Source organism: Clarias gariepinus, chromosome 6, assembly GCF_024256425.1.
Source record: "Clarias gariepinus isolate MV-2021 ecotype Netherlands chromosome 6, CGAR_prim_01v2, whole genome shotgun sequence".
NCBI classification, from domain to species: Eukaryota; Metazoa; Chordata; class Actinopteri; order Siluriformes; family Clariidae; genus Clarias; species Clarias gariepinus.
This window is the reverse complement of record NC_071105.1, coordinates 5,787,589-5,799,997: the sequence shown is the minus strand read 5'-3', so window position 1 is coordinate 5,799,997 and position 12,409 is coordinate 5,787,589. Positions and strand designations below refer to the sequence as shown.

At 39.2% G+C, this 12,409-nt stretch overlaps 1 protein-coding gene across 1 annotated transcript; it reads right to left on the bottom strand.

The window, feature by feature from the left end:
• Positions 1-467: 467 nt before the first annotated feature.
• On the bottom strand, positions 468-10,918 carry LOC128526350 (zinc finger protein 585A-like). The gene is made up of 3 exons (XM_053498131.1): positions 10,815-10,918; positions 8,477-8,547; positions 468-2,951 (listed from the first exon to the last, which is right to left on the bottom strand). The coding sequence occupies exon 3, from the start codon at positions 2,636-2,638 to the stop codon at positions 1,487-1,489; it is 1,152 nt and encodes a 383-aa protein (XP_053354106.1). The 5' UTR covers positions 2,639-2,951; positions 8,477-8,547; positions 10,815-10,918; the 3' UTR covers positions 468-1,486.
• Between the last annotated feature and the right edge of the window lie 1,491 nt (positions 10,919-12,409).

Genomic DNA, 12,409 nt, shown 5'->3' with positions numbered 1-12,409 from the left:
GTAAGGCATGAGCAGCACCTTCACTCAGGAGCCTACATCCAATTCAGCACTAGCTTGAACTGGAGCACATTTCACACGTCACACCCACCTCACACACAACAGGGCCTAAGCCACTAACCAGAACACCTTTCCCCAACATGGTGAACACACACCGACATCCCCGCAAGGCATGCTGGTCGTCAGCCGCCGCCCCGCCCACGCCACAATATTAAAACATTTAATACACCTAGGGCTCAGAATGCTGCAGGCTGGGTAAATCAGTTTGTGTGTATATAATCACATAATACATATAATATACTGTATATATAATATTTATGACCAGATGAACCTGTCAATCTGCTAGTGACCTAAACTAGCTTGGTTTCAGTTTGTGACGTTACAATATCAATCTTCGTGTGCGTTAAAAGCTGAAATGAAGGAAATATGTGCTGCTTTGGTTAAATGTTAAACTCTTGTATTTGACGCTGGTTCATATTATTTCCAGTGCCTTGCAAAAGTATTTATAGCCCTTGAACTTTTTCACATTTTGTCATGGTTACAACCACAAATGTAAATGTATTTTATTGGAATAGACCAACACAAAGTGGCACATAGTTAAAAAAAAAAAAAAAAAATGTAAATATGGACAAAGTTTATTAAGAAAAGAAGATTATGGTAGAAAATCATATATTTATCTTGTCTAAAAGTTCATAAATTTCTACAGCCAGAGTGCGGATAAGTTAAACAGACTGTTTTGTATTAATTATTCAAATTTCTTTTTACAACAAATCATGGTATATATTGTTGACTCACACTCGGACTAATCCCCCTGTACCACCCACCACTAAGTGATGGCACTTAGTTAATAACCTAGTAACTCAGTGTAAGTATCTATTCAGTGACGAAAACTTCAAAGCACTTTTTTTTCTGTAAATTTAAATAATGTGGTAAAATATCAGATAAGAAAAATGTGTGACCTTTGTAATTATAATACAGACAACTATGCAGACTGTTTTGCATTATTATTCAGAATTTTTTTTTTTTTTTTACAACAAAGCATGGTATATTAATTCATTCAAAAATTTATTAACTAAATGAAAACATGGACATTTGCATCTATCGTTTTTGAAAAACATTGAGATGTTTTAACAATACTAATACATTAAAAAATGAACAGAGATGAAGAGAATTCTGAGAGATGAAGAGAATGAAGAGACTCTTTGATCTTTTGTTTAAATGTAGTTCTAGTGTAAATTAAATCTTGATGCCAGTATCACACCAATAATAATAATAATAATAAAATTTCTTGACAATTCATCTGTATGCCTTAAATGTACATGTTTAAATGAAGCTTAGTCCACAGAGTTCATGCAGCTTCTCGTATATGTCTGACAACAATAGTTTGTCTTAAGATTTCTTTTTCCTGACTGTGTTGAGAAGTGTAAAGCTAAACGAACGCAATGATGGCTTTGGACATGCTTCTGTTAAAACTCTTCCCGCATTCTGTTCAGTGATGCGGCTCCTCTCTTGTGGTAATGTGCTTGTGTCTTGCAAAATTACTTCTGTAATTAAACCTCTTGCCGCACTGTAAGCAGTGATACGGCTTCTCTCCAGTGTGAATCCGCCGGTGTATTTCTAAATATCCTTTAGATGTATAACTCTTTCCACATTCTGTGCAGTGATACGCCTTCTTTCCAGTGTGAATCCGCTGGTGTATTTCTAAATGTTCTTTAGATTTATAACTCCTCCGACATTTTGTGCAGGGATACGGCTTCTCTCCTGTGTCAATGTGCTTGTGTTTCGCACAATATCTTTTGCTGGTAAAACTCTTGCCGCATTGTAAGCAGTGGTACGGCTTCTCTCCAGTATGAGTCCGCTGGTGTATTACTAAAGCTCTCCTGGTTTTAAAACTCTTCATGCACTCTGCGCAGTAATACGGCTTCTCCCCTGTATGAGTGTGCTCGTGATTCAATAAACTACTTCTGTCAAAAAAACTCTTCCCGCACTGTAAACAGTGGTGCAGCTTCTCGCCGGTGTGAACGCGCTTATGTCTCGCAAAATTACCTCGGGCCCTAAAACTCTTGCCGCACTGAAAGCAGTGATACGGCTTCTCTCCAGTGTGAGTCCGCTGGTGTATTACCAAACATTCCTTGAGTTTAAAACTCCTTCCGCACTCTGAGCAGTGATACGGCTTCTCTCCTGTGTGATAGCGCTTGTGTTTTTGGAGATGACTCTGTTGTTTAAAACTCATTCCGCACTCTGCGCAGTAATAAGGCTTATCTCCAGTGTGAATCCGTTGGTGTCTTAATAACCCTCCAATTTGAAAAAAACTCTTTCCGCATTCGGTGCAGGAATAAGGCCTTTCTCCAGTGTGAGTGCGTTGATGATTCACTAAAGATCCTTTTTCAGTATAACGCCTTCCACAAAGTGAGCAGGAAAAAGGTCTCTCTCCAGTGTGAGTGCGCTGGTGTATCACTAAAGTTCTCCTTTGATAAAAACTCTTTCCGCACTCTGTACAGCAGTAAGGCCTCTCACCTGTGTGAATCTGCTGGTGTCTAACCAAACTTCTTTTAAACCTAAAACTCTTTCCGCACTCTGTACAGTGATACGACTTTTCTTCTGGCTGTGTTTGAAGATTATTCTCCTTAGTAAAACTCATTTTGATGTAATAGGGCTTTTCTCTCTCTCTTTAGTAAATCCACTGGTGTTTCACTACATTTCCACTATTGCTGAAAGACATCCCACACTCTAAGCAGCAATTTTTAAAACTCAGAGCAGAGGTAAATTGTATTTTTCTTTTGTCTGCAAGTGTGGCAAGTACCAGATGTACTATAGTTGTCTGACAGCTGGAGATTCTGAAAAGTAGAGACTGAATTCTCTTCTTTAATCTTTATTCATTTTATTATACTGGGATCCCTTGGTGTGTTCGCAGAATTAAAAGCATGAGAAGACGTGCAATTAGGCATTTCTTCCTAGACCAGAAAAAGATAAAAACTTTAGTTGTGTATGCCACATGACGTTAAGATAAAAAAATGTAAAAAGCAGTAATTTTTTAGCAAAAAGCAATTTCCTCCAGATTTTTATGCTGTCTCATCACCCTGTGATTTGTTTTAGTGTAGAAAACAACTAGCAGCTGACATATGATGATTAAATTGGTCTGGGTGTTTGCAGAGTGCAGAGTGCAAACTTCACAGAAATTGAAGAAAAAATATATTTTTTTTTATTAAAACATATTCGGATAATGACAAATTCACCAACCCAAATTACAAATTACTACGCCTGTATGGCATGCACTCAGCCTGCCACAACACCACATTGTAGGCAGGGGTAAAAGTAGTTTTTAATTTTGTACCCAAAAGATGAAGATGGAGCTATGGAGGTGGACAGTCCTATAAATCCCCTAAGTTTCTCTTCATATTTCCACTTACTTCAATTTAAAATAACCTCAAGCTAACTAACTGTTCCAGGGTTGAATCCCAAATAGCGTTAAATAGAAAGCCTTTGGGATTCAGTCTTCTGTTAGAAATTAGTTCGCTTTGTATCTTATGTTACTATGTTACACATAAAGAAAGCGGTGCGAAGAGTCAAGAACCTGTCAGTGCAGTGGCTGAAGCTCTCGCTCCCATTAATTTCAGTGGCAATCCAGGATGACTTTGAAGCAATTACTGATGAGTTGTATAAGGGTTGCTTAAGTATTGTTAAAGATGTGTGATAGCAGGCTTATAGCCAGCACGTGCACACATTAAAAACCTTTGCTCGAACCCATCAATCTAACACAGTATTTACTGCTTTCGGTAGACCGTGTGTGTGTGGAAAGGGGGTGGGTATTTAATTAAACCAGGGCTGGAGAAGACTCAGTACTCTATTTCACTGCCTGCAGTAGACTACAGAAGAGCCATGGATCTTCAGACGGGTAAGTAGATTATTTTTCTAATGCGTACTTACACAGGGTGATCCATAAGCTTGGGTCCAAAATCGCCAAGGGGAAATCTGCCCACCACACAATCCCAGTTTAAAAAATTCAACCATGCTACCATCTCCTCATGCCAAAATACAAAGGCTCAAACAGGAAGCTTCGGTTCAGAGGGAGAATGTGCGCTGGACGACCGAATCGGTGGCTGCGCTACAGGACGCACTTGACGCAGACTGGTACATGTCCTGGAACAGCTCCGATAACAACGTGTTTATGGAAGCCTTGTGGGATTCGTCGGGAAACTAGCGGATGATACCGTGGTAAAAACAAGCATCTGAAGGTTTCCCAATTAGAAGCCGTAGGTGGATACAACCATCTGCGATGATCTGAGATCTCGCACCGCTGCCTACAGTATAATGCAGGACTTGCGTCGGGGGACATGGACCCGTACAAGGCTGCGTCATATAACGTCTGGAAGGCAGTGAAAGAGGTGAAGCAACGCTACAGGAGAAAACTAGAGTCACAGCTCCAACAGAGTGACTGTAGGAGCCCGTGGCAGGGACTAAGGACAATAGCGGCCTACAAAGCACCAACATCCAGTAAGATGAACTCAGACGTGACTCTGGCAGATGAGCTGAACACCTTCTATACTCACTTCGAGGCTGCAGCTAAAGGTGCTAGCGATGCTAATGACACGTTCATCATCTCCGAGCATGGCGTGAGGAGAGCCTTCAGGAGAGTGAACACCAGGAAAGCAGCAGGACCAGACGGCTTCTCAGGTCGAATCCTCAAAGCCTGCGCAGACCAGCTAGCACCTGTGTTCACAGATGTTCAACCTCTCTTTATCTCAACCGGTGATCCTCACATGCTTTAAGGAGTCCATCATTGTTTCTTTTATACCCCATGCTGCTTTCCTCAATGACTATTGTCCTGTAGCCCTCACCTCAGTAGTGAAGAAGTCCTTTAAATGGCTGGTCAGAGACTTAATTTCTTCACTACCTGACACACTGAGACCAGCTAGCACCTGAACTTGGTTTCCATGGTACCCAACCCTTGTCAACTCTCTACAGATGACAGAAGCTGATGTTATGTGACTAGATTGAATGTGGTGTTTGGCAGCCTGCATACCGAGTCTTTTAGTGTAACACATCACTCACTCACCTGGACACTAGAAAAGGGAATTATGTTAAAATGCTCTTCATCGACTACAGCTCTGCATTTAATACCATAATTCCCTCCACACTCACCACCAAGCTGGAGCACCTGGGACTCAGTTCATCTATGTGCCAGTGGATCTCCAACTTCCTAACTGGCAGACCACAGGCAGTAAGGATGGGCGGTCATGTCTTAGCCTCCCTCACTCTCAGCACTGGAGCCCCCCAGGGCTGTGTTCTGAGCCCCCTGCTGTACTCTTTGTACACATTTGACTGCGTGGCCACTACTACTCCACCGCCGTCATCAAGTTTGCTGGCGACACTGTTGTGGTGGGCCTGATCACGAACAACGATGAGTCGGCCTACCTAGAGGAGATTGGAAATCTGGAGAACTGGTGCCAGAGGAACAATCTCCTCCTGAACATCAGCAATACAAAGGAGCTGATTGTGCTTTTGTACAAAGCAGGAGAGGAACTACCAGACCCCAGTCATCAACAGCAGCCCAGAGAGAGAGTGGACAGCTTTCGATACCTCGGTGTTCACATCACGCAGGACCTGTCATGGTCCTGTCACATCAACACCATGGTAAAAAAGGCCCGGCAGCGTCTCTACCACCTCAGACACTTGAGAGACTTTAGACTGCCCTTCAAGGTGCTCAGAAATTTCTACTCCTGCACCATAGAGAGCGTCCTGACGGGAAACATCACAACCTGGTTCGGGAACAGCACAATGCAGGACAGACGAGCTCTACAAAGGGTGGTGCGTTCAGCTGAACGAATCATCCGCACCAAGCTCCCTGACCTGCACTCGATCTATAGCAAACGGTGCTGGACTAAGGCCAGGAAGATGGTGAAGGACCTCAGCCATCCCAACAATGGACTGTTCTCTCTGTTGCGGTCTGGGAAGCGATTCCGCTCCCTAAAGACCTACAGTATACAGAGAGATTGAGGAGGAGCTCCTTTCCGCAGGCCATAAGGTCTCTCAACCACAACAAATACAGGACTAATATCTCTTTTACATCCAACACTGACTGGGCATTCATGGCCACTATGGACACATTCATGCACACTTTTTGCACTATATACTTATAATTTCATTATGGACCACTGCACAAATCACTTTAATAATAAGACACTTTAAGAAGTCACTTTATGCATATTTGCACACCTCAGCCATTTTTACATTTCTTATATGGACAAATTTCTATTTTCTTCTTTTATATTTCTATATTATATACATTTTGTTCTTATTTGTATTGCACAATATATTTTACTAGCTAATTTCATTTTTCTGCAATATTTCTTTTACTGCAATATATCTTTATTTTTACTTGTACAGTATATTTTACCAGTTAACTTTATTTTCTACCGTATTACCTTTTATTTCTTATGTTTAAGCTTTTATTTTAAGGTCACTGGTAGTCGAAAAAGCATTTCACTGCATATTGTACTGTGTATGACTGTGTACATGACAAATAAAATTTGAATTTGATTTGATTTGTAACTCAGTAAAAGACTGAAAGGGCCTACTTTTACACATGGTAGTACGTCTATGTACGTGGCCATGAAGTTTACACAATGCTGACTAGGCATAGAAAAGCCAAATTGTTAAATTACCCAGCTAAATGCAGGAAGCTTTCTAGCTTTTTCAGGTGAGAAATATGGAAATGTTTGAATATTTGCTGGACCAAAACACCAAACTTTTGTGCCTGCTTTATGCGTGACAGATTGGTGTATAATTAAATAAAACCTTTCAGTCATAACATTACAAAACCTTAAGTCTAATATTCTGCAGGTTTCCCTTGTATTACTGGGCAGCTCTGACCACCAGCGCACGACTCCTCAAAACCCCAGAGGGTATGCTCTGGTGTCTCGCATTTGAACATTAGTGACAGATCCCTGGAGTGCCGTGGGTTGTGAGGTCAAGCGTCCATGGATCAGACTGATTTGTCTGGGGTATTCTAATGCTTATTCGAGGAAATTGGGAGCTGGATTAACAATCTTAAACTTCTTCCATGCTGGGCCTCATAACGGGTGATGAACTGAGTGCTCTGATTTCTTTATATTGTAGCTTGTATTAATTTAATTTAGCGATTTGTGCTGCATCAATTTTTCTATGGGATCGGACTGGACAGGCTGGCCTCTGCTCCTTGCAGGCATTAGTGAGGTTCCTGCCACAAGTTTACTGGTGTATAGTTGGTGATCAGTGTTATTTACTTTACCTGTCAGTGGTCATAATGTTATGGATAATCAGTGTATATACCTGTAGTTCCAATTTCAGTAATAAGGATTTACTTGCTAAAGCTTTACTTGTGCTTTTTGCACAAAATGCAATTACTGTCGTACCCCTAGGGAAATTAAACTCCTACTCTGGTGGTGTATTAACTCTAAGGTATTTTGATATATTTTTAAAAGATATTGTATATGGCATCATGCAAACAAGAACCGACTGCATTAAATTTGCCTCCGACATCACCCTGCATGGTAACAGTGCTCAGGTGTAAACTGTTCACCAAACAATTATTGAGTTTTAGGCAGTTTAAGGCATTGGACTACTAATCGACAGTCATGGTGGTGCACAGCAGTGTAGAAGCTTCTCAGAGCAAACTGTAATAAAATGTAATTCGGCAGTATTATTTCAACTTGCTAACCACAGCACTAGGTTAGAACTGGAAGTAAAAATAATGTTGGGGAGACTAAGGATTTTGCGGACAGTGGTCTGGAGAAGTTATACACACCAGCTCAAAAGATCTTGGAAGCAATGTATATGACAGCAAAATAGACCTAATGTGGTGCCGACTGAACAGCTACATAAAAATGCAGAACTGTTGTGCACGCTTTCTGATAGAGACATGGCTTAACGTCAACAGGCCGAACTCAGCTTACTAGATTGAGGGGCTACTATTCTCCCAAGCTGACTGCAATCAGCTGTCAGGAAAAACTCATGGAGAAGGACTCTGCATTTATATCAACAAATACTGTTGATATTCGATGACATGGTTGCTGTTTATATCTTTACGGTGTCTACACTGTATGTGAGAAGAATGCTACAAAGGATCAATTCTTGTAAAGCAGCAGGCCCAGAAAACATCATAGTACAGGTCCTAGGGAGATAAAAGTAAATTTAAAAGGGAAGGTCACACATCTCCTTTCTTTTTTGTAAGAGGTAAAGCTATGGAGGTGGTGACCATGTATAAATACTTGGGTCTACACATCTCTAGCAACCTCACATGGCCAACAAACACAAGCAGCACCATTAAGAAGGCTCACCAACGTCTTTACTTCTTAAGAAGGCTGTTGCACGGTATGGATCTGTGGCCGAGTCTGCTGGACACAGTGGTCTCAAGAACAATACAGGGTACAGCATCGGGCATGGATTAAATAATATATAAAAGTTAATCAGTTGAATCAGATTTGGAAGTTAATCATACCTGAGAACAAAAGTAGATTGCTGTTTAGATGTCGGTGCCAAAAAGCTTTCAATCCTAAACTGAATCCTGCCCTGAAAGAAAACACATTTCAAACATTATTCACATTGTAAAGAGCCTTTTTGATTTTAGTCTTTTGAGCAATCAAAATTCATTATGCTTTTTGTTCAATTTGTATGAATGTTGGGATCCCCTTAACGATATGTTACGATACTGTGACTAATACCCATACCTTGACTACATGGGAGCTGACCACATCCCCATACTGCACCACCACAGTGAAATAAACCTTAATTAGTGAATGTCTATACACAATGATGTGAATAAGAGTCATTCAGTTGTTGATACAGGCTCTCTTTATTATCCATCAATCTAGCTATTAGGGACCACCAGTCACCTCCCGATATGATATCATCACCATACCTGTGTCGATTTAATTAAAATTGCAATAAGTATCATGATTGTATATTCAATATTACATTTTCCCCTGTTTTAGTAAAAGCAAGATTAGGTTATAAAAATATATTTGAATATCTCACGGAGCACTGTTCAATGCATCACCCGAAAATGGTAAGAGTATGGCACAATTGCAAACCCATCAAGACGTGGCCACCCCCCTCTAAACTGGCAGGATGGGCAAGGACAGCATTATTTAGAGAAGCAGCCAAAAGGCCCACGGTAACTCTGGAGGAGCTGCAAAGATCCACAGCTCAGTCGGGAGAATCTGTTCACAGAACATCTATTAGTCATGCACTCCACAAATCTGGCCTTCATGTAGAAGTGCCATTAAGAAAACCAATGGTGAAAGAAAGTTATAAGAAGGTTGCAGTTTTACAACTGTGTTAGTTGCTTCGCCACACATAGCATTTTGCATTTAGGCTTAAACCTTAAATTTTGGTCTCATATGACCAGAGCACCTTCTTCCACATGTTTTCACATGACTTCTGGCAAACTGCAACTGTCTTATAATTTTCTTTAATGGTGGCAACATCATGTTGTGGAGATTCTTGTTTTTAGCAGGGACGGAGACGCTGGTCAGAGTTGATGGGAAGATGAAGGGAGACAAATACAAAGCAATAGAGTCTGCAAAAGACTTAAGACTGGAGTGGAGGTTCACATTCCAGCAGGACAAAGATCCTCAATGTGCAGCCAGAGCTACAATGAAAAGTTTTAGATCAAAACACATGTGTGTGTTAAAATGGCCCAGTCAAAGAACAGACCTAAATCCAATTAAAAATCTGTGGAAAGCCATGAAAACTGCTGTGCACAATCTCTCTCCATCCAATCTGACTGAGCTTAAGCTATTTTGCAAAGAAAAATAAGCAAGAATTTTACCTTCCAGATGTGCAAATGCACCCCACACTTTTAGATATTTATTTGAAAATGTTTTTAAAAATTAAACCGTTAAAAAAAAAATTTCACTTCACAATTATGTGCCACTTTGTGTTTGTCTATTCCAATAAAATATACATTTACATTTGTGGTTGTAACCATGACAAAATGTGAAAAAGTTCTAGGGCTATGAATACTTTTGCAAGGCACTGGAAATAATATGAACCAGCGTCAAATACAAGAGTCAAACACAAAGATTGATATTGTAACGTCACAAATTGAAAACAAGCCAGTTTAGGTCACTGGCCGATTGACAGGTTTATCTGGTCATAAACATTATATATACAGTATATTATATGTATTATGTGATTATATACACACAAACTGATTTACCCAGCCTGCAGCATTCTGAGCCCTAGGTGTATTAAATGTTTTAATATGTTTTTTTTTTTGGTTATTGTTTCCCTAAAGCTCAGGAGACACTGCAGTCATCCTCAGTAAAACTTGCAGCTACATCCTTGGAAAAATGTCGGCGGTATATATTTCACACAATACTTTCGTATTCAACTATTTACAGCTGTTTCTTTTTTGACTAGAACTTGTACTAGAAAAAAATGGTTGCAGGAATAGGCAGCATTGTTTACGGTGTACCGTAACTGTATTAAGATCCTGAATCACTCCATCACTGAATGAAGAAGACATGAGCAACTTCTTTATTACGCTCACAACATATCAACACCAGAAGGGAATAAACAACACCACTGCTGCTCACATTCATCATGTTAAAAACAATCAGCCACACACTGTACACCAAAAGATTTTTAAATTACAGAGAAATAATTAAATACTTAATCACTGCATTTACTAAACTGAGGACTGATGAGATCAGTGCTGTTCACATGCACTGGAGTTTACATGCACATGATTGAAATGCATTACAGCTTTTGTGATTTTTAAATCACTAACTCTAAACCAAACAGCTCATTTACACATCATTAGTTCAACTTACCTTAGAGACCGTTTTTAACCATCTCAGATATATAACCACTGTCTATGTTTTAACCCATTAAGATCTATCTGTGTCTTGAATCATGAAGTTGTAAAAGTCAGGAGGCGGAGTCTGTCGGCCATGTTGGTTCTTAAAGCTGCAGCTTACAAATTTGCAAACATGAAGCTTTAAATCAACAGTAACCTTAAATGTGCATGGCTAGTTATACTAGTTAAAATATATTTTAAAATTTCACATTATGAAGATAATATGCTTTGTTATAAAAACATATTTTAGATGTTTTAGATTATAAAAACATAATCTAAATAAACGATACAAAACAGTCTGCATGTTTGTCTGTATTAATAACTAACTTTACACATTTTCATTATCTGATATTTGACCTCGTTAACAATGAATAATGGATCATAGTGTAGATTTTATTTAAACCATTCTATTGGCACATCAATCCCTCCCAAAACGTATTATGTTTGGCACATTAATGAAGCCCAAATCATATAGTAAAAAAACAGTAAGTCTGTCGAAAATACTGCTTGTCTCTTTGTCTTGGAGCCAGTTTAAAATTTACAGTCGGACAATAAAAAGTCATGCATACTAAGATTTCATTCAGTCACCTTTAGCTTTGATTTTACACACACACACACACACACACACACACACACACACACACACACACACACACACACACACAATGTTGTGTCTAGTTCATGTTTTAAAATGATTCCTTGTGCTCCCAGAACCACTCTTTGACATGGAATATTCCTGTATCATCAGAGAAGAAAAAAATCTATAGATGTGATAACCTGGTCATTCAGGTCATCAACGGACTTAACATAACAGTGCAACAAGAGGCTTGTACAGTGGCCACTAATGATGGCTGTACGTGCATATTATTATTATTATTATTCACAAGTTCTAGCGCGTATCTTTCTTGTTACACATGGTTGGTTACTTACGACTCAAGACGTCCGTAGATTTCTTTGTCTCTTGTTGTATTTTCAACATCAAAGTACAACGGTGTTGCTGTGTTCTGTAGCTTAGATTATGGTCAAAGGCTTTTTTGTTCTTCACACTTCCGTATCTTGGACAACAACTAACAACTAACATGTATGATAGACATGCAGCTACACAACTGTAAGATGATGTCACAAAACAACTTATGAAATGATGTCACAATACAACTTACGAGTATAATACTAAATGCTTAACTAAAAAACTTAATAAACTTAATGTATAATGTTTAACTAATAAACTTAATGTATAATGCTTAACTAATAAGATAAAGATAAACACAACAATAGAGCCACAAGAATAATCACCCTTACATTTCCAGCCCCTAATTGACAGGCAGGGAGACTGACAATTACACACATTTTTATTTTTATTTTTTCTTTAACAATAGAGCCACAAAAATTAAATCTTCTTAACATTTTAAACCTTTTTGTTTGCTATTTAATTTATGGTAATCATATCTTTACGTACCGAAGGAAAGGAACATAACTACTTATAAGTAAATATACTATATATTATATAGACTGTAAAATAATAACAGTCCATTTTACATATGAGGCACAACTTGTCGATGGGTCGTCTCA

What these genes read in the sequence shown, in the direction of transcription:
- LOC128526350 (XM_053498131.1), bottom strand. Translation starts at nt 2,638, where the DNA reads ATGAGTTTTACTAAGGAGAATAATCTTCAAACACAGCCAGAAGAAAAG.